The sequence below is a fragment of the Microtus oregoni genome, unplaced genomic scaffold (genome assembly GCF_018167655.1).
Source record: "Microtus oregoni isolate MIOR12 unplaced genomic scaffold, Mior012 000037F_ref0000500, whole genome shotgun sequence".
NCBI classification, from domain to species: domain Eukaryota; kingdom Metazoa; phylum Chordata; class Mammalia; order Rodentia; family Cricetidae; genus Microtus; species Microtus oregoni.
In genome coordinates, this window is record NW_024543096.1 from 9,059,679 (window position 1) to 9,083,294 (window position 23,616).

The 23,616-nt window shown below is 43.2% G+C and overlaps 1 protein-coding gene and 1 pseudogene across 5 annotated transcripts in view; one reads left to right on the forward strand and one right to left on the reverse strand.

Moving 5' to 3' along the window:
* Cacnb4 (calcium voltage-gated channel auxiliary subunit beta 4) overlaps nt 1-23,616 on the reverse strand; it is a 259,482-nt gene that overhangs the window by 111,247 nt on the left and 124,619 nt on the right. Inside the window, exon 2 of one of the 5 annotated variants that reach the window (XM_041631403.1) lies at nt 22,753-22,912. The exons of the other annotated variants lie outside the window; for them this stretch is intronic. Within the exon in view, the coding sequence (XP_041487337.1) occupies nt 22,753-22,758 (6 nt within the window). The 5' untranslated portion in view covers nt 22,759-22,912. The remainder of the gene's footprint in view (nt 1-22,752; nt 22,913-23,616) is intronic. 5 annotated transcript variants of the gene reach the window in all.
* LOC121433279 lies at nt 18,342-18,846 on the forward strand (annotated as a pseudogene).

Here is a 23,616-nt window from a genome sequence, read left to right on the forward strand (position 1 = left end):
ACAGCTCTGGATATAAGAAACCTACTGAACTGCCTCGTGTGAGTAGTGTGTGCTGTGTGGATGATACGGAACAAAGCTGCTACTTCAAAAGAACTTGCTGAAAACGGTGGACCCCAGAGAGGAAGCAGGCGGCAGAGGTGTGTATAGGAGGGGGACTGATATTGTCACAAACACTACAGTCCCGTAGGAAATACATCACACTGAATTTTTAAAATGCTGGTTATTTAGTTCCCTAAAACCTACAACCCCTCATTTAAATTGTTTCTCTTTCTTTTGAAAGTTATAATTCATTTTGTTACTGGTGGTGCTGGTGGTGCTGCTGGTGCTGGTGGTGCTGGTGGTGTGTCTGTGTGTGTGTGCATGTGTGTGCACTCACCAAAGAACTTATATAATGTAGAAATCAGAGCACAGCTTGTAGGGGTTGGCTCTCTCCTTTCACCATATTATTCCAGGACCGAGCTTGGGTAATCAGGCATGGTGGCATTTACCTTTGACCACTGAACCATCTCACCAGTACTTGCTTGGCTTTTCTTTCTTTTTTTTTTTCTCCCAAGAAAAAAAATAAATAAAACAGTAGATGGCCAAGGATGAATGAGTGTCCCTGGAAATCCCTGACAACTACATAACATATAACCATTTCTAAGCATTTCCCTAGATTTCTCGGGGAATTAAAGTTATTGGATTTTCATTCATTCTAGCAACCACTTATTGAATGTCTCAGGACAAGCATACAGTGCAGGCAAGGCTGCGCAAGGATAGGGAGACGAGTAAGACAGACAAGCCTGCCTCACAGTTCCCACTGGTCCAGATGGGACCTCACACGGGCACCTAAGAGAGAAGGGAGTCTTTGTATAAGCTCTCCATAATCTGACCCAGACTCTCTCAGTCACACTGCAGTATCTGCCAGGTTGGCACGTCCTAAACCCCCTAAACTAATTAAGTCCTGAGAGAAAGCCTGATCCCAAATAATGAACCCCCATTTAAGACCCTGAGATAATCCGCAGCAAGTGTGAGGTTCGGTGTAAGGAACCTCAGGATCCCCCTCAGGATCAGCGCCCCAACTTATTCCGATGCGTACTGGTTCTTCAAGAAGCATCCTTCGAAAGAAGCAGCGGTCCTGAGATTAAACTGCTACTGTGGGTTACTCCGTGCTGTGGAACTTTGAGAAAAAGATGTGGAGAATGGTAGTGACCACCAATCCTACTTGGCTGAGGATGCATATTTATTTTACATGTATCATGCAACATTGATGGCTAGAAATTCATCTATGAAAATTAGAAGATGGGAGACTCTGGGTCAATGTTATGATCTACCTCTAAACACAACAGAAACATATATAACTCACCCACGAACACACGACAAGTTCCCACTACAGTTTCTAAATACTACACAGTCAGGTGTATGAAGTGGAGTTTAAGACCCAGAAACTATATAGCTGAACATCACTATTCCTCTACAAGTTCCTGGTTGCACGGGACCTTGATGGAATCTGTGACTTTCTTAGCCAGGAGTCAAGGTCGAGAGCTGGAGAGCTGCAGCCTTAGAAGCTGCCTTGGCTCCTAACCAGCACTCAATGGACGGGGCCAGGAGACATCAGAAGAGACGGCAAAGTTCCCAGCTTTGGCAGCATGGCAGTCAGACAGTCTCTTAAGTCAAATACAGAGTCCCTCTCTCCCTTTCTAAGCTAATGAGCCACTAGCCCGATGCACTGACAATCACAAATGCCCCAGGTTCCCACTTCTGTTTCCACCTGGCACTGGCTAGTGCAGCCCTATCATCTTTCCTGGATGCTATTTCCACAGCTTTCTTGCAGGACTCCTTGCCTGAGTCCTTCCTTCTGCCCTCCTCAACACACTTTCCTGTTTAAAACCCTTTCACGAGGACCGGAGCTGCGGCACAGTGGTAGAACACTTGCCCCTGACGCCTGGAGATCTGGGTTCAAGCTCCAGAACTGCCAATAAAATAAAACACACGAAAAGATCTCTCCCAACACCTCCCGGTTACCTACCGCAATTAATTTCTCCCAAAGTGTGGTCAGCGGAAGCCTAATGTGTGATCTACCAAAAAAGGGATCTTGGCAGCTTCTAGAAGGCTTGCAGAGGGCACTACGACAGCTGCCTTTTCCCTCCTTCTATCCCTTTCTTTTGGAAGCAGACGAAAGCCTAGGTATGCTTTCTCCGATTGTCTGAGCCTTTTTCCCTTAATTCTCTGGAGACTTAGCCACCCCCACTTCTGCCACACAGAGGCTTGCCAAACTCCATTGCAGAAACACGCTGGCTTCCTCAGCGCCTGGCTTTAAAAGGCATGGCTTTGTTTGCTCTTCTCCGTCTGCTGTCTTCAGGCAGCGGTCAAGGTTTACATCGTGACTGCCCTGGTGTTTTGCTCTCACACTTCCATAAACGTCCTTGAGCTTCTAAGTCTGTCTTTAAATTCTTTTCCTATCAAGACTGAGAACCGAAGAGAGGTTTCCGTGTCTTGGAACATAGGACCATGTCTTACAGATGCAATGCAGCTGGATGCTAGACGCACTTGTAAATGAAAAGCGATCTGAGTGCTGGGGCTGGTGGGGAACCAGGAAGAGAGTCGGCCTCTGTGCTCAGAAGGACGTGGAGAGCAGGCAGGAAGTGCACGGGCATGACTACCATTTCCACAACTTTGAAGAACTCAATGGAAAAGACGAAACACAACAGACTTTGGCATCTGGCCCGAGCCAGGGGCTACTGGAGCCCAATGGAGCATGCTCACCTGACCAGCTCACAAAGCCGGAAGTGGAAACCAAGCTGAAAATCGGCAGAGGAAGAGCCGGACTTGCTTGGCTTCGGGCTGTCCCTTCAGTGAATCCAAAAAACCATGAAGGAGGATAAAACACTGGAGCTGAGAAATGAACGTAGGATTCCACTGCCCTCCCCAAGCATCACATGCTGGAAATCCTGGGCTTTCATGGTAACAACATTCAACATAGTCTTCATTCTCTTTAAAAGGGGTGGGGCTCTCTTCCAACCAGAGGCTGAGTGATTTCTTGTTGAGACACACTGCTGTCTGTAATAGTGGAGTCTAGTAAAGTATTTCCACTCATGCATACAGCATCCACTGATCGAACCCAACCTCTCTGTCCCCGCGGCTACCCACGTTAGTCTTTAATGCTATTTCTACTTGGAATCAATTTTTTTAGCATCTACACATGCTGCTTGTCTTTCTGAATCTAGATTGTAATGTAAGGCAATGCATTACATAATGTCCTACAGTTCCATCCATTTTGCTGCAAATGATGATATGTCATTCCTCATGTCTGTATAATATTCTACTGTGCATATATGCCACGTGGTTCTAATTCATTGATCTGTTTGTTGATAGGCCCCTACACTGACTTCATCTTAGTTTTTGTTAACAGTGCCATAATAAATATGGCTATGTTCAGGTATCTCTGTGGTACACTTAATTAATTTCCTTTAAATATATGCTAAATTAGTAAGTTCATATGTAAGTATTTTTGGTTTGTGAAGACTCTCCATAATGACCCTACTAATTTACTTTGCCACAACAGAAGCGTTCTTTCCTCCACATCCTCACCAGCATTTGCTATTATTTAATAAGGAGAGGCTGAGTATTTTATCTGTAGACAAAGAAAACCATCTACCGGTACCTGCTCTCTCCTTGAGATGAGAGAAAATTCCAGTAACTCATGCTTGGTACCGTGTTGCTGCTGAATAGGCTTCAAAGGCCCATGTGTTAAAAGGATAGCCCCCAAAATGGTGCTACTGGAAGTGCACGGGACCTTTTGGGGGAGGGGAGGCAGATTATGAGATAACCTTACATCATTTGGAGCAAGCTCTCAAAAAAAGATTGAGGAATGCCAACCCCTCCCTCCTCCCCTTGCTGCCTGTGAAGTGGGCAGTTTCTCCACCACCTGTTTGTTCCCCATCTTCGTCATCTGAGACCTCTATCGGCAGCTCAGCCATGGGGCCGCTAGATCATGGGCTGGACCCTCCAAAACTGTAACTCAAACTAAAGCTTTTTAAAGGTGCCTTCCTTGCCAGGAGTACATTGTATGCTTAATAAATAAATAAATCTTAAAAAACAAGAGCAAGCTTATTACATCATGCATTCTGCTCCAGTGATAGAGAGGTGACTAATATACACCAGAAGACTAAAGAAGAAACACTTCCATTGCCCCTCCCAGTCCTCTTGACCAGGGAGCCTCAGAAGTCATATAACAATAATCCACATTTAAAGGATAACAGATACTTCCCCCCCCCCGCCATGATGAAGTGGTTTCACACACAGCCAGTCTGCTGAATAGTCTCATCACCTGCAGGAAAGCAATCTGGATGCTCATACACCTTCTATTCAGTACTTGGGGTTGGGGCTTTCTGCTTAGGATACTTTTACAAGTTCTTCGAAACTGAAAATGCATACACTCTAGAAACCAGATCAGTCACAGCTGACAAAGTTCTTGCTGAGTGTCAAGAACAAGGTGCCTGATGTACCCTCTCCACAGCTTCCTCAAGACATCTTTGTAATCCAGTCACCAAGTTCGGCACAGCTCCATCCTGGAGCGGGCTGCTGGCTGGCATGTTGAAAGCCAGCTTCTCAGTGCAAATGCAGCACTCGGATGAAAACTGAGCAGCGACCTGCACATCTCGCAGCCAGAATGTGTGTTAGTTGAAGGGATATGAATCAGAACACTCACAAAATCTAGGCTCTGCATTTCCTTGTCCTCTTTCCGCCTTATTCGAAGCTCCCTCTCCCTCTCTATCCTTCCTCTGCTTCTTCTCTGATCCTCTTAATGTTTTAAGGAGAATTCACCCAACTAAATTGTGAAGTAGCTGTGAGCAAATGTATTTAAGCTACATGTTTGCCTGTGTATTATTTTAAACCAGAGCAAAACCATGCATTTGCCAATGCACCGCTCGATGCTAACAGAATTCTGATAGCTAAAATACACAGCACATGATGCTGTAGCTATGACACAAGAAGCTAGACACATGTATATGCACATGCACGCACACGTATTTAAAATACATTGAACAACACACTTCAACAAGGTCTACCTCACCCTCACTACAACACTATGCTCTGCACTAATTAATAACTCCAAAATTAAACCTACAAAAATAACTTGATAAACCAACCTTGAACACCTATGGTGGCCCATCCCTTTAAACCCAGCATTTAGGAGGCAGAAGCAAGCATATTTCCATTAGTTTGAGGCTAGCCTCTTCTGCATAGCAAGTTTCAGGCCAGCAAGGGCTAACCTTGTCTCAGAGATATAGACAGGGGAGAGAGGGAGAGATGGAGGGAGGGAGGAGAGAGAGAAAAGAGGGACCAACGTTTAACAAACAACACATATAACTGCACTGGTGGGAGAAGGTCAACAGGTAAGACCACGCATTGGTCTTGCAAGGGACGCAAGTTCAGCTCTTAGCACCCAAGTTAGGCAGTTCACAGCTGCTTGCAGTCCTAGCTCCGGGGGATTGGATGGCTCTCCAAGCACTTGCGCTCACATATGTAGGCTCATATGCATACACAGAATTAAAGCTAAAATAATAAAACCATATATAGATACATATGAAAGTGCCATGACTTCATATGCTAACCTAAAAATTAATTGGAAAAGAAAATAATATGTTACTTTCTAAGGTATGAAAATATTCAAGCAATGTTCTGATAATATGCAAGACTCACTTAGCTTTAACACGTGCATACATTCAATTATTTATTTTCATGTGTCTGTGTGTGCACTTGCATGAGTTCATGTGTATCATGTGCACAGCAGCCTGAGGAGGGCTAAACGGGAGTCAAATGCCATGGCACTGGCATCGCAGGCAGTCATAAGCCACCACATGGGTTCTTGGAATCAAATCTGGGTCCTCTGCATGAGCAGCAAAAGCTCTTAATTGCTGAGCCATTTCCCCAGTTCCTTTTACATATATCGAAAGACTTATGTAGTGCCATGATGTACTCTGTATACTGTGAATGTATTTTGTTACCATTGGTTAAGAAAAAAGCTTCTTTGGGCCTATGACAGGGCAGAATAGAGCAAGGTGGAAATTTCAAGCAGAGATAGAGGAGAAAAGCAGGCAGAGTCAAGGAGACACCATGTAGCTGCCGAAGGAGACAGATGCCCAGGAACCTTATCAGTAAACCACGAGTCTCATGGTAAAATACAAAATAATAGGAATGGGTTAATTTAAGATGTAAGAGTTAGTTAATAAGAATCGTAAGCTAATAGGTCAGGCAGTGTGATGTGGGAATGTCATATATCAATCTGTTGATTTCATTGGTTAAGCAATAAAGAAACTGCTAGGCCCATTTGATAGGCCCACCCTTAGGTGGGTGGAGAAAACAGAACAGAATGCTGGGAGAAAGAAGCTGAGTCAGTGAGTCGCCATGATTCTCACACTCCAGACAGACGCAGGTTAAGATCATTCCTGGTAAGCCAGCTCGTGGGCTACAGCAGATTATTAGAAATGGGCTAGTCCAGGTGCGAGAGCTAGCCTAGAAGAGGCTAGATAGAAATGGGCCAAGCGGTGTTTAAAAGAATACAGTTTCCGTGTAATTATTTCGGGTAAAGCTAGCCGTGGGGGCAGCCGGGTGCCGGGGGCCCAGCCGCCGCTCCTATTTCAACAGCAGTGTTTTAATTAATACAGTTTCTGTGTAATTAGTTCAGGTCTGGGCGGCCAGGAAACAAACAAGTAGTCTCTACCTACAGAAGTGCCTTTCCATCAAGTGTCTCTACCCAAGGACCAAGCACACACACTTTTGGGAATCAACATCTGAATATTAAAACAACCATCCATGAAGATTCTTGACAACCATTTGGTTCTACAACTCCAAAACTGACTCTTAGCTGTGGCTACTGGCAGAGTTCTCTCAGTACAAGGACCAGCTCTCACCACTGAGAACCACCTGGTTCTGACCCTGCAGAAACTGCTAAACGCACTGGGAAATTCCAAGTCCTCTTTACCTAAGAATTGTGTCTACACAAAGAGATGAGATATCTGCTGATGTGTGCACATGGCCACCACTACAGCAGTCTGTCCCCTAGGGGACAGCCCTGATGAGCATCACCAAGGACACCACCATCTGCTTCAGGCACAGCTGGATGGACCATGTGTCTCCATGCCAAGCTAACTAACCCACCAGCCCAGGGCCAGTGCCTTTTCTACACTCTGGACTCCAGCAACTAATCAATGTAGGATTCCACTCCCTTACACAGTTCAAAAGACCTGACAACAGGGAACAAGGTCCTTATTATAACTGTCGCCCTCCCAATCCCACCTTCCTGAACCCTACTTGTTTAACGTGTTTGGCCAAAAGAAATGGAACTTCTATAACTTCCAGGTAGAGAATAATACAGGTTCAGAAATATGTTCTAGTCCTATGTGCACAGCTGGATGGAATTGCATAGGTTAGCATGCTATGCAAGCAACAACCAATCAAAATTGATTTTGTAACAGACACATATAGAGTCTGCATGACTCTGCTAAAATGGCAAGGCCTGGCCTCTTAGTAAGGTTTTTTTCCAGTCTTCTGATGCTTTCCATGTAGTTCTTCTTTTAACACTGTATAGGAAATGTTGCCTTCCCTTCCCACCCAGTAATCACATCTCGTTAAAAGAAAGCTGTTGTCAGATCTGTAAACTCTAACATTCTAATCCCGTTCATACTGAGCCTCCTAGTGTCTCATGTAGTGGGAACCATTGAACAATGACTTTTAGAGAGATCCTAAGAATTATTCTTGTCTGGCCACGCCGAAAAAGCACAAGTCAGTTTGCCTGTGCTTTTCTGTATCCTTTCATTATCTATAGAGACGTCTGTGCACTATAAGCACGTTAGTCTGTTTTCTGCTGGGCTAACAGCCAACCACAGACTGGGTAATTCATAGGGAAGAAATGTGATCGAGTCGGGGTCTGAAGCTGAGGAGTCTGAAGACGTGAAGCCACATTGGCATCTGCTGAGCTGTTGCTGGCTCATATCACAAAACATGCCACTTAGTGAGGTAGTCGTGCCAGCTCCGATCTCCTGTCCACATTCTAGCCTCTGGTGCCACCCTTGCAGACATGTCCTCATGACCTAATCTCATCTAACGCTAATCACTTTTCAGAGACTTCACTTCCGGATGCCGTACCATTAACATCCAAGGGAAGAGATTAAGTCTCCAACAGATTCAAGTTATAACATCCTCTAAGCATCGCTTCCCAAGTTTCTTCACAAACTTAAGACATTCATTTTTCCCTATTGCTAGACTTTTTTACCCAAGGCTCCCAAGTCTTCGCTAAAACATAAACATTGAAATTAAGACTCAGATAAATTATCTGCAGAAAGTTATTTCTATCTATGAAAAATCAAAACACATCTTAACGGAAAATTACCAACAAGTCCTTGATAGCCCCAGTAGCATCTTCAGAGGCATGCTTTGGGGATACTGTCAAACTGCACAATTTCATGGACCCATTTGAATATATACTCGGATGATACAGTGAGACAGACAAAACAACCTCAGACAAAACAACCTCGCCTTGCTTTTCCATGGCAACCCCCACCTGTTTCCAGCCTGCTCCTGCACAGTGTGACTGACCTACAAACTCCACAATCTGTTCTCCAGTGCTTTGACCAACAGAAGCCACGGTTCAAGAGAATGGACAGAGAATGGCTACCTCTGACTTTCTTCCTGAGGACCGAGCCCAGGCCAGTACCCCAGGGTGGTGGTACCTTCAACAGGGAAAGCTGTGTATTTGATTTATGGGCAGAACTTAGAGCTTCTGGTGTCTTCTACATGCCCTTCAGCTTAGGAGGAGAAACAAGCATGTGGTTGCCAGCACTGTCTCCGATAGCTTCCTCGTACCCTACTGATATCTTTGCATCTCATTAAGCCCTTCCAAGCTACTCTCATTTGAGCATGGCTACATTTTTTTCCTTCTGACAGAATCAGCTCCTGTCACAGAACTTATAATTCTCTGTGGCTTTGACAAATATCAGTGTCCATTTGCCTTTTAAATATATTGCTACGGAACCATGCAAGTATTTTCTTGAATTGGAAGCTCGTGGACACGAATTGTAAGTGATAAAGACAGAGAACGAAATGGAACTTGAATCCTTTCAGCTAAAGCCAAATGTAGCGTTGACTTACAACTCTCGCCAGGACCTGCATACAAATGATAAACACTTGAATATTTCTCCAAACCCCCAAACCTCTTTCCAATGTCCTCCAGCATTGAGATTTTTATATTCACTTATGCTTTATGGATATATTATTCCTATTTTCATCCATCAGCAACTCAGGACTTTCAACTTCATTACAGAGCAAAATCAAACAAAACCTTGAAAGAAACTTTGTAGCAAATTTGAGCTAAACAAATAAAGGTCTAACTATTGGGCCGGAGAGCAGCATATTCTCTGGGAAATCCTCTGTCATGCGCCATATCAACACATGATGCAGCCCCCTTTGGTTTTTTTAAACATTATGGGCCCTCAGAACTTGGCATCACACAAAAGAATATTGCCCTAGAAGGATATATATGGAAGGTTCTAGGTGCAGTTGTAACTGCAATTGTGACATTCTGAGAAAGGTGTCTAACCTCTCTGGGTCTCGGGTTTTTCAGCTACAAAGATGAAGCTGAGGATGGGTGTGACTTCTGCAATTTTTATTGAAAAACTAGCAACAAATTATTACAACAGAGTAGAATAATTCTTCCTAAGCTACCAGAAGCATAACCCTGGAAAAAAGGTGCTTCCTATAATCAAGACATGTCTTACAGTTTTATATTTCAGACTGAATGCTTTGAGCTGGTTCAGTATTTTTCTCAACCTGTAAAGGATTTATTTTAATCTAAAACCAATTTGTAATACTCACAAATAAAAACAAATGTTAAATTTGCTAATCATCCTACCTAGAAATTCTATCTACCGAAATATTTTGGGGAAATGCTCCCTGTATACACAAATATCCAGAGGAAAGGATGTGAAAGGCAATATTTATTTATTTATTTATTTATTTATTTATTTATTTATTTAAGATTTCTGTCTCTTCCCCGCCACCGCCTCCCATTTCCCTCCCCCTCCCTCAGTCAAGTCCCCCCTTCCTCATCAGCCCAAAGAGCAATCAGGGTTCCCTGCCCTGTGGGAAGTCCAAGGACCACCCACCTCCATCCAGGTCTAGTAAGGTGAGCATCCAAACTGCCTAGGCTCCCACAAAGCCAGTACGTGCAGTAGGATCAAAAACCCATTGCCATTTTTCTTGAGTTCTCAGTAGTCCTCATTGTCCGCTATGTTCAGCCATATTTATGGCTATGGTTTCTAGCCATAAATAAAGGACATTGAGCCTATAATTAGTGATCCTAGAGAAGCCAAATAAGAAGGAGAACCCAAAGAAAAACATATAGGCATCCTCCTGAATATTAACCTTCATCAGGCGATGAAAGGAAAGGCAATTTTTATACACAAGGCAACTAAATAAAAATTCTTCTTAATCTTTATCAGTGGTTACAGCAGTCTGGATGAGAAGTGCTCCCTCCACAGGCCCACATAACCGAACACCCGGTCCCTGGTTAGTAGCACTGATTGGGGAGGATACGGGACCTTTAGGTAGACTTGCAGAAGGACATCACAGAGTAGCGGGCAAGCTTTGAGAATCCACAACCTCATCCCACTTCCAGCTTGCTTGCTCTGCTTCTTGTGTGTGGATGCAAATGTGATCTCTCAGCTTCCTGATCTGGCTGCCCCCACCCCGTGATGGACTCTCCCTCGGGAACCACAGGCCAAAATAAACTCTATTCCATGAGTGGTGTACAGCACAAAACAACAGCAACACAAAAGAACTGGATGGAGTGGGTGACCTTTTCTTTAACGATACAGTCACACAGTACAGCCAGTATGTCACCCAGGATACGCAAAGGAATCAACTGGCATGAAAAATAGATGGGGTACACTTTTAGGTGTCATAGTGGGATGATATCTGCTTTGATATTATTTGTATTTTTTCATTACAAGTGTGAGATATGTTTATGGATGTTTCTCTAAATTTCCATGTTTGTAAATATATTGTGAAAAGAACTGAAGAATGCCCAATAAATTAATGATCGCTACCAGCAGGAAGGGAACAAGGTAGGAAGTTCTCAGAGACATAGATTATTATACCCAGTTTTACATTATTTAACTTTTTCCAAAATATCTCATTTTGCTGGATTGAAGATGTTAACTGTTTTCAAGACAGTATTAGACTATGTACAACTGAAGTTAAAAACACTGCAATAAAACTATGAAGCATCATTAGTTTTAAGATAGAGCTCTTAGAGCTGGGCGGTGGTGGCGCACGCCTTTAATCCCAGCACTCAGGAGGCAGAGGCAGGAGGATCTCTGTGAGTTCAACGTCAACCTGGTCTACAAGAGCAAGTTCCGGGACAGGCACCAAAGCTACAGAGAAATCCTGTTTCGAAAAACAAAAAAACAAACAAACAAAAAAGATATAGCTCTTAGATATGTTAAACATGAAAAAAAGTGGACTCATTATAAATGCTAAAAGCTAAGAGGAAATTTACACTGGTACTTTAAGAATATGTACAATGGGCCCAGAGAGATGATTCCATTGTTAAAACCATTACTGCTCTTGTAGAAGACCCAGGCTTAGTTCCCAGCCCCCACATCAAGTGACTTACAACTGCTTAGAACTTCAGTTCCTAGGTATTTGTCACCCTCTGGCCTCCTCAGACACCTGCATGCACGAGGTGCACACAAACACGTGGAGGCACGTAGACACACATGTAAATGAATAAATACATCTTTTTATAAAATATATGCATGATGGTTTATGTAGCCATGCTTTCTGCTCTCAGTTAACAAATGATGACACTTGACCATCAGAGGTATTTTCCTTTAAACACAGCACATGCGAAACCTCTCTGGCCTGTGCAGTTTTATTCCATAATCTCCCAGCACTTCCCAAGGGCACGGTCATCATGATGATTTAAAGGTCCCTGTGTTTTCTGGCCTTTTCAACGTTAGCCTAATTCCAGTACGGTAGTCACAATCACATGATCAAAATGGGAGATGATTTGAAAATGTGAAAAATAAGTTATTAATTCCATCACTTGGATCAATAGAGCCACTGAATCAAATAAGCACCAAAGGCATTAATCTCTGAGGCATCATTTGAAACTGATGGCATCAAGTTATAATAATGGTTCTTTGAAAATAGACTAGGGAACCAATATGTTTACCCACTATTTTAGCATAATACTCACCATATTTCCTTGTCATCATAGATGATAAATTTTTGTTCTAACTCTTATTCAAACATGATTTAAAGGAATATTTGAGAGACTGAGCTCAAGTCAAAATTTCCACTTTCATTTCTATGCCTTTGAACGTATCATAAAAACACTAAGTACACTAGGTACAATTACTTTTAAAAGGAGAGACTGATTTTTAAAAGGAATCAATGTCTCCTAGAACTTACTACACTTCTGGAGGGTTCCATTTAGTTGATTATTGGCTTTAGAACATTCCAAACAATAATCTCAGCACTAAGGATTTCAGACCTAACAAATATTATATATATATATATATATGTATATACATATATATATATGCATGTATTACAGCTAATGTGTATACATACTATTATTGATACTGAGAGTCATGTCGATCACAAAAGAGTTATTCCAAACATAGTGAGTGCCTAACTCTTAACGGACAGCTTAGACACCTCCACTAGAAGAAAAGATGATTCAGGATTATAATTCCCTTTCCTTTATTGTCTGAAAGACCAGCAGGAACTCACTTCTCACAAAGCTCTTGCGCTTTGCTGTTCTTACGGCTGACCCTTAAGTGTTTCCAGCCCAGACTCCTGGGGGATGAGACACAGGACAGGGAAGCAAACGAGAAACAGACAAAGCACCTTCGTTGGCTTCTTAAGTCTTAAGTAAAACATTTGCCTTCATAAAGTGTAGTCTTCCCCCAAAACTGTACCAAATACACTTGCTTCTTTTAAAGATCCCGAAAAAAGCCAAACACGCAGATTTAAAACCCACACACTGACACCTTACTCAGTGTCTTACATAACGCCATGGTAATTGATCATTTCAAAAAGCAAATGGCAAACAGTGGCATTTGTATCCCAAAGGAAGAAATGCTTATCCACAAACAGAACAGGATTTCAGATGCAGAAAAAAAAAAATCTTAGAAACTATCTAACCAAATTTCTTCATTTTATATGAGGAAAATTGTGGAGTAGGGAGGTAAGGTACCTATCCCAAAACACAGCTAATAAGAAACCAAGGCCAAGGCCTCCAAATCCTGGAATTCTTTCAATGATACTCTATCACCTCCTTTTCCAAAACGCGATGTGAATCAATTGTGAGCTCTCAGGAGAGCAGTGAGTCTTCTGCCTGCCACCGCTATTACCACCCTGCATGTGGTTCTGCTTCACTACTAACTTTTCTACACAGTACCTTGCGTAGAATGGGACCCGTGGTGAGGACATACACATAGACATGGAGTCACAAGAATATATTCCGTAAGATTTGGGAGAATCACTATATAAAAAATATGTAAGAATGCTAGAAATAAAACTAAGTTCTTGGTCAGAATTGTGTAGTAAAAGGCAAACTTCAATCCCCAAAGCAGAAGATTATCACATATGGGATAAGCTTTTACTTCAGGGATATTTATGATATATATGATAAATATAATGTAGATCAATAATTAATACTTATATACGTTTTAGGGGCTTTAGACATATTAAATAACTTAATTTTTGGAACCACCAAGAAATCATTTTATTATTGTTTCATTATTGTTGAAGCTACAGAGACAAGGAAAAAACCAAAGGGGGCTGCATCATGTGTTGATATGGCGCATGACAGAGGATTTCCCAGAGAATATGCTGCTCTCCGGCCCAATAGTTAGACCTTTATTTGTTTAGCTCAAATTTGCTACAGAAAGCTAAGAAGCAGCCGGGCGGTGGTGGCACACACCTTTAATCCCAGCACTCGGGAGGCAGAGGCAGGTGGATCTCTGTGAATTCGAGACCAGCCTGGTCTACAAGAGCTAGTTCCAGGGCAGGCTCCAAAACCACAGAGAAACCCTGTCTCGAAAAACAAAAAAAAAAAAAAAAGAAAGAAAGCTAAGAAGCATACTCAAGAGACATCTTAATCAAACCCCTGCCCTCAGTGCCCAATGAGCTATTTGGAAGGTGGTGGGGAGCTGTAGTATTAGGAGCAGCGGGGCTGTGTCCCCGGCACCCCGGCCACCTGGCTAACTTATACCTCGAAATAACAACACACAAATTGTATTCTTTTAAACACTGCTTGGCCCATTATATCTAGCCTCTTCTCGGCTAACTCTTGCACCTAGACTAGCCCATTTCTAATAATCTGTGTAGCCCACGAGGTGGCTTACCAGGGAGATTCTAGCCTATGTCCATCCTGAGTCGGAGCTTCATCGCGTGTGCCCGGGAGAGGGGAGCATGGCATCTGCTCCAGAGAGCAGAGCTGTCGAGTCTGAGCTCACTTCCTCTTCCTCCCAGCATTCTGTTCTGTTTACTCCACCCACCTATGTTCTAACCTATGAGGGCCATCCAAGCAGTTTCTTTATTTTTTTAACCAATGACCTTCCTCCATCAGGGGGCAGAAAGACTCTAAGAGCCAGAAGTGGTGGGTGACTCCAAGGGAAAAGCGTCCTCCAGACACAACAGGGCAGATACACATATGAGCTCACAAAGCCCGTGGCAGTACGTATAAGAACTACACCGGATCAAACCAGACAAAAATCCCAGCATGGAACAGGGAAAGTGGACACAAAGTCCAATTCCAAACCAAAAGGCTATCTTCAATTAGTATTTGCTGGGAAAGGAAAAAAACGTTTTCTCCAGTAGAATGTCACTGGGCGTATTGACCGCATTCCAGGGCAGGCCCCAGAAGCACTTGACCATCACCAGACAAACTCCATGTTTTGTGTGTGAGCTTTTGTGTTTGTTTTGCTATTTTTGCTTTTATTGTATTTTTGTTTGTTTGTATTTTCATTTTTTGAGAGAGAGAGAGAGAGAGAGAGAGAGAGAGAACATGATGTTGGGTGGGTAGAGAGGTATGGAGGATTTGGGAAGTATTGGGGGAAGGGGAAGATATGATCAAAATGTAGTGTATAAAAATAAGAAAAAAGAGAAATAAACATACTTAGGGACAGAACTAAGAAGTGAGCAGCTAGATGCATTCCCAGGCGCTCTGGAAGTGAGGTTCCACTTCCAATGACAACATTATTAGACTGCAGTGTTGTCTTATAAAGTAAAAAATTCAAAGGCAAACTTTACATTTTCATAGCTGTCACCTATGCTCAGTATAAAAGTATAAAGTTTTAAGTTTTACAGAAAATTAAAAAATACCAAGAAACACCTTAAGCTACAGCCAAAATTTTAACCAAGCAGGTAAGAGCAGCGACACTGGGATTAGGATCTTTTTCCTAGGTGATGCTCAAGATAAAGAGAAAGGTATGATTAATATGTCATAGGAACTGTTAAGAGGCAAAATCAGAGCCCTGCCATCTTCAGTCTACAACACCAGGCTTGTCTACAACACCAGGCTCTTGACTGGGGATCGCCAATATTCACATAGGAGTAAAGCTTTCATTTCTGGACTCATGAATGCAGAGGCTAAAAGAAAATCCAAATGCTCCCATATATTTTACTTACTTTGGCTTTTTAAAGTCTCTGTTTATGGCCTAGGCTGGCCTTGAACTCACAATTTTCTGCCTCAGTCTTCTGAGTACTGAATTACATGCATGACCTACTACACCTGTTCAAAACATCCTACTTTGAGTGTAAACTTTTTTAATCTCTCTCCAACAAATTAAAAATAGGACATGTGGAACACTGACAGTGGAAAAGTAGCTAAGACAGCCACTAAAACTATACCTTGCTATTCTAAAGACCAGATAACTGTGGAGCCAGAACAAGTTCTGGTCTTCCTAGTGCTCACAAATGGTCTTGAGAGCCGTTGGGGCTACCTTCGTCCTGCAAACCAATATGTGCTGTCAAAACGGCAGCAGTTTTTCCATTAGCCTCACACTCTGCAAAGTCTTAAAAGGTTCAAAGCCCAGGTTATGAAAATATACAACTCCCTGTCTCTGCCATTGTTTTACACTAACTGTAAACTCTCTTGGGAGTGTCCTGTCTTTAATACGTAAGGCGCCTGCCTCTACTACACAGCTTTGGCAATGTGGGTTGCAGTCCAGTGTGGGGCTGTGTAACTAAATGCATCATCACCAAAAGTCTGACAGAAGTTTCTGAACCCCCGTGACCAGAGGTGTCAGGTTCTGGCATGGAATGAATAGATGATGTCTCTGGCAGCACGCTCCCCTTCTCGGGGCACAACTTGACTGCAGCATTTCATACCACCATCATGCCAGCCAACGCCACCATCACGCCAGTCAACGCCACCATTGTGCTAGTCAATGCCACCATTGTGCTAGTCAATGCCACCATCATGCCAGTCAATGCCACCATCACGCCAGTCAATGCCACCATCACGCCAGTCAATGCCACCATCACGTCAGTCAACGCCACCATCACGCCAGTCAATGCCACCATCACGCCAGTCAATTCCACCATCACGCCAGTCAACGCCACCATCACGCCAGTCAATGCCACCATTGTGCTAGTCAACACCACCATCATGCCAGTCAACGCCACCATCATGCCAGTCAACGCCACCATCACGCCAGTCAATGCCACCATCACGCCAGTCAATGCCACCATTGTGCTAGTCAACACCACCATCATGCCAGTCAACGCCACCATCGTGCCAGTCAACGCCACCATCACGCCAGTCAACGCCACCATCGTGCCAGTCAACGCCACCATCACACCAGTCAACACCACCATCGTGCAAGTCAATGCCACCATCACGCCAGTCAACGCCACCATTGTGCAAGTCAACGCCACCATCACGCCAGTCAACGCCACCATCACGCCAGTCAACGCCACCATCACGCCAGTCAATGCCACCATTGTGCTAGTCAATGCCACCATCACGCCAGTCAACGCCACCATCACGCCAGTCAACGCCACCATTGTGCCAGTCAACACCACCATCATGCCAGTCAATGCCACCATCGTGACAGTCAACGCCACCATTGTGCCAGTGAATGTCACCATCATGCCAGTGAAACACCTCCGCACAAAGTCCAGACCTGCAGGTTAGAACTTGCGGTGTTTGGGTTGTAGTAAGAGGGCGCGGGCTTAACCCCCAAAATAACCACAAAGAAATTGTATTAATTAAATTAATGCCTGGCTCATTAGCTCTAGCCTCTTATTGGCTAACTCTCACATCATGATTAACCCATTTCTATTAAATCTGTGTATCACCATGTGATTGTGGCTTACAGGCAAGATTCTAACCCACGTCTGTCTCAGACAGGAGATTTATGGCCTCTGCAACACTTGCCTTCTTCCCAGCATTCTGTTCTGTCTACTCCGCCCACTTAAGGGCTGCCCTATCAAAAGGCCAAGGCAGTCTCTTTATTCAACCAATGAAAGCAACACACAAACAGAAAAGCCTCCTACACCATTGGGTGGTACCTATGAAGTCACCTCTGATAAGCGAATAGTAGTATAATTACAGAAACTAGACTTTCTAATTTTCCTATCATTATCCCCAGCATGGAGGTTTTTCAATACATAGTATAGTACTTGAAATTTTTTATTGTTATGTGAAGTTGTTAAAAGTTTACATAAACTTTGGCTTGGGATTAAGACAGAATTTCCAATAATTTCTGAAATGGTCCTGAATATACTTATGGCATCATACTATATGTTTATGAGAAGTGAATTCTCAGCATTGATAATTATGAAATCAAAATACTGGTCAACTCTGTCATGTAGTATCAAATATTCCCCTAAGATTTGATTGTTTAGTAAGTTATTTTATATGTATGATTGCTTTGCTTATGTGTATTATTCTGCACATGACAGAAATGAGTGCACAGACACATGAGTGTCTTGTCCTGCAAAGGCCATAAGAAGACATTAGATCCCCTAGAACTGGAGTTAAAGACAGGTGTGAGCTAACATATGAGTGCTGGGAATTGAACCCAGGTCCTCTGAAAGAGCAGCCAGTACTTATAACAAATGAACCATCTCTGCACCCAAAAAGTCTCTTAGTTTGTTAGCTTGCTTGCTTCCTTCCTTCCTTCCTTATTTACTTATTTATCTATTTGATTATTTTTTTGTACATATTTGATTATTTGTTTGAGAACTTGGCTGTTCTGGAACTTTCTATGTAGACAGGGCTGGCCTTGAACTCACAGATATTCATCTGCCTCTCTCTCCTGAGTGCTGAGATTAAAGGCATGTGCCACCATGCCTGGCTTAATTCTTTGTATGAAAGTAAACAGCTTTCTGACCCAGTGTCTGCAGTTATACAGATTTTTGTAAAGACCCTTATGGGGAAGACCATCACCCTTGAGGCTAATAGAAAATGTAAAAACCAAGATCCAGGTTAAAGAGGGAATTCCTCCTGATTGGCTCAGGCTGCTTCTTGCTGGTAAGCAGCTGGAAGATGCCATACTTTGACTTCAACATTCAAAAAGAGTCTACCTTTCACCCTGTGTTGGGACTTCATGGTGGTGCCAAGAAAAGGAAGAAGTCTTACAGCATTCTCAAGAAGACTTAAGCAGAGGAGAAAGGTTAAGTTGGCTGTGCTGAAACACACATTGAAATATTGTGAGAAAATAAGGTGGATGAAAATGCAAAATGATCTGCCTTTGTTAAGAGTGTCCTGATGGAAGCGGTGCTGGAGATTGCATGGCCAGTCACTTTGACAGACATTACTGTGGCAAGTCGTGTCTGACTTAATTTCTTCAACAACCCAGAAGACAAGAGATGGTATGAGTTCACAAAACAGACAGGAACTGGAACAAATTTAAACAAGTGCATTCATCTAACTAATATGGAAATTTGATTTAGTCTTTAATGGATGGTGAAATTATAGGTATACCAAAGGAATTGTTTTAGTACGTTCTGAAATTTGTTTATCATTGTATGATCATGATGATGTATATGTGGGCATTTGGGACAGGCATAGGACAACTTTATGGCACCATTTCTCTCAATCAACCTTTATGTCGTTTCTGAGGATTGAACTAAGATCATTAGGCTTGTTAACTAAGCATCTTGCCAGCCCAAAAAAACTGTTTGAAAATAAATTATTTATAAATTATCAGTAAATTCTTAAATTGTGTATCTATATGTATTTATATACCTATAAAATTGGTTAAATTTTCCCATGTAAAAGGGGGCCTTTCTCAGTCAGCTGGTTAAAAATTCCTGTTTTCACAGCCCCATGGCTGATACAAACATATTAAAAAGCATTTAAGTCTGCCTGTTTCTTAAGCAGAATAGAGATCTGTAGAGTCTGCTGATCTAATTTTTAGTTTAACTCCACTGATATGTGAGTGAAATCACGACTGACTACTATTTGAAAGGACAAGTGGGGGAGGCAAGACAAGATGAAAAGGGATAACCAGCGCAGTCACCTCCTCTATGCCTCCTTCTTGCCTTGCTTACCTGGAGAAGGGATATTAAAGAAGAGATGGGGACCAGAATGACAAGGACTATCAACATAGAAATAAGATCCAATGGAAATGGAAGACTAATTGCAGAGGGAAGCTGTGGTCCCCTCACATTATGACAGGTGTGCAAGTTACTGCTGGCTTCAGACTGAGCATCACACAGAAGTCTGCCACAGGGTGATGTGGCATTTACTGAGGACATATAATTGGAGCCATGGTACTATATTCTAAAACTCTTGACTCAATCGTGCTATGGACATGAAATGTCTCTCCAGGGGCTTCTTTGCCAGGTGACGGACTTTGAGGAGGTGGATGGATTCTGACGCCTCTTATCTATTAATGGGGTCATGGGTCCATGACTCTATAGCATTTATCAAAAAGTGCTCAACGGAAGAAATTTAGACCTACTTGGAGGAACTAGGTCACAGAAGCTATATTCTGGTCCCTTCCTGTCTTCCTGTTTTCTCTGCTTCTTATCTACCACGAGATGGAGAAGTTCCTCTCCCACACATTGCTGCTACGGTGATATTCTACCCAAGAACATGAAGCCAAGAACCCTCCAAAACCTTGAGCCAAAACCCACTTCTTGAGCTGTTCTTGCAGGCACTTCAGTCATACAATGCAAAAATAATTTCCCATGACTCGTTATAAACTAAAGAAATAAAAGCTGCACCTGAACAGGGGTGATGGCTGATATACATACTTCCACCTGCCACCCCAAAGTAGAAAACTAACAAGAAACTAGCAGGAGGGGAAAATTCACGGGTTCTAGTCAAATTTAAGGAATTTTTCTTTTAGCATCACAACAATTTAATGTGGCAATCGTTTCTAAACATATTTTAGAAACCATCCTTTATAGGAATTTGGTTGAAGAAAAGGCTGTGCTCACTCACTGTTTACTTCACAGACCCTGGCTTCCCACCGCAATAGCTCAGCTGAGCGAAATGACTGCATTCCTTGGTCAGATCGCTCACACAAATGCTAGGGATGCCAAAACCCAGCCCTTGACTCATTTACAAACCAGGGTTCCTACTCTAGAAGTGGACTGTGAAGACTTCCTGCCCCAGAAGGGATTCGGTGAGCCGCCAAAGAACAGAGGCCTTTGGTTCAGTTGTTTCCAAGAGAAATACACTCCTTAGTGTCTCTAGAACATTTTCCTGAAGACCCTTAAATCCATCAACCCTCAGTTTGAAGTTTATCTTCATCCCTAAGAAGCACAAGGACATATCGTCATACACAAAACAACTTCGCGGCACCTTTGAAAACAGCAACCCTTCTTTCTGTAATAGAAGTTGTGGCTTTTAAACCGTCTTGCGTATCTTTCATCACATCAATAGTGGTTAATCTTCCTTCTCCTGAATTTCTATGGTAAAAGCATCCCACTGAATATCAACTATCAGTCAGCAAAGCATGAAGCACAGCCATGTGTGTTTGAATGTGATGTATGAGATGGCACAATATACACACACATGCGGGGGCACCGACATTTAGACAAACAGACAGAGTTATGCAGCTTATTGGAAACAAATAGTTTGAAAAATTAATATGTTGTTACCCTTAGAACAGTGCATAGTACATATAGATTTAAATACATGTTTTATATATGTATTTCAATATAACATACATCATAATTGGTACAACTTCCTTTTTACCTTATTTTTTACCACTGTAATCACTCTATTTACACTGATAAGTACTTTATATCTCCTTTGTGTGACTGAGAATATCTTAAGACTGTGTCCCTCTGTAATAAAGGCTTTAAATTAAGGCCTGATCATCTTTCTCCCTGAAAATGACCGAGCCATCTCCTTTCAAACTGAAGCATCTAGAAATGGAAGAGCTTGGGCCTAAGACACCAGCTCCTCTGTACAGCTAAGCCTGGCCTCGCTTTGCAAAGTACTCTGAGAATCTATGCTTCCTTGAAGAGCATTCAGAATTCTACGTGGCTGTGCAAAGCCCTGCCTGCACTGGCTGGCTCCAGGGTTAGCATGCTTGATATTTAGTCCAGTGAGGACAAGACTTAACAGACTAGGATGTGACACACAGTAGCACGTTGGGAACAACCTATTGACACGGCCGGGCACTGACAGCCGAAAACAGCACGACACAGTCAAGCAGTGATTATCTGAAAAGTAGTGGATCTCAGGTAACCTTTCTGCTTTTTGATTCTGCTTATTCATTCCTATTAAAAAAAAAAACTTTGATTGTTTATATAATAAGCCACCAGTACCTATATTATAGACACTGGAGCAGAAAAAGTAGGGTGCTGGCTCACACGTACACAGAAGCCAATGACAGCCTGTATACATGAGCTGCTGTAAGAGGCCCAGTGTCAGCACAGACTCGTCACGAGGACAAACTCTATTGTTCATGTTAAAGTGACTGGCGAAGTAACATGGGGCTGTGGGCAAAGCTCAGAGGTGGAGTCCTCGCCTGGTATGCATCCTCAGAGAAACCGAAATTATAAAGTAACGTGATAGACAATGCAAAATCTCCTACTCTTATGAGAGACCTCGCTGAGGCCACTGAATGGGTTTTTCATTTTTGTTGTTGTTGTTGTTTTGTTTTGTCTTGTTTTGTTTGTAGTTTGTTATCACTGGGAATGATCCTGGCCCTTGACTACCTTCCTGGAATCCAGAGCAGAAGCTAACCGACTTGCCCAAACAGGCTCCTCGGGACTAAAGAATCCAATGTGTCCATACTAAACTACGTTCCAGCATGCTTCTCTATCCTTTCTTCTGTGTGCAATAAGAGACCCAATCCACAGTCTTCCATCTAGGGCCCTAGAAAGATAATTTCCACCTGTGGGCCAGACTCTTAAGAAAAACCTCCCACCACAGGGCCAAAATCTTCCAGGTCCTGAAACTGAGATGTGCTTGCAGTGCACATGGATTCTGTATTCTTCGAGTAAAACATCCGTCTCTGGGCGAGATGCTCTGTTACAGACTCACGGCATGAACACACTGACTATTAGCGTGTCTGACATGCTAATAACCCTCCATTCACCCCACAAGGATCTGCAGTAGCACAGAAGGGTGGGGACTCCCCAGCCCCCCAGAGGAAGTGCCCTTTTGAGCTCTTAGTGCCTGTCAGTCCTCAGGAGGCAGCTGCTAGGAGCGAAGCCTTCCATACCTATCCAGCGGAACCGGTCCACGAGCTCGGCTTTGATCTGGGCAAACCCCACACTTACAGCCATAAATGCATTGGCCCTGAGAGGGACTGCCGAGGATGTGGCACTCCAGGTGTGGCTTTATCTGGCACTCCACCGGCTCAGCTATTTGGGCCTAGTCTTCTCCATTGGCTTGAAGCTCTGTTCACACCATCTTGGGTAACACATCACATTATTCTTCCTTATAAAAACAAATAAACTCGAATGAGCATCCAGGGTCAGGTCAGTCCTCTGAACATCTCCGTATTCCCCTCTGATGTATGTGCCCTGGTTTTTCATCCCACCCCAAAAAGGCCTCCCGGACTCTCAGGTGAGAACTGGCCTTCCTTCACGCCTCAGCCTGTCCACCTGTCCCCCTTCCACAGATGCACACCGTCCCCAGGAGGCTCAGCCTGCTGGCCACCACTGAGTCACTGGGAACACGGCACTGCAGTACTGAGCACTACCCGCCAGCAAGCAGCTCCAGCCGCAAGTCAAGCCACCCTGCAGGAAAACCAGCTGTCCTGAGAGGCTGGACCAAAAGGCCAACCAAATATTTCTGTACTTAAATGGCTCCCCTCTGACCCAGTGCATCTGAAATTTAGACAGTTCTGGAGAACAAGGAGCTGCACACATTAGTTCCTAGGCGACTCGGCTGCTCGCAGCAGCTGGCTTCTGACAGCATTTCGGGCAGATGAGCAAACAAACTCCAATCCACTTCAAAGCGACACTGCCCAGAGTCCAAAATCATGATCAAAAGGAAAAACTTACAACTCAAGAAGGCATCGCATGTTTTATAGGTGAGTGTGAGGACAGGGCGTAAGAACTGGCAAAGGCCCCAAGGAACCCGGCTGGGAAGCCGGGGGCTAAACTCGGGAGTTACCTCTTGCATTTCTCAACGCTACC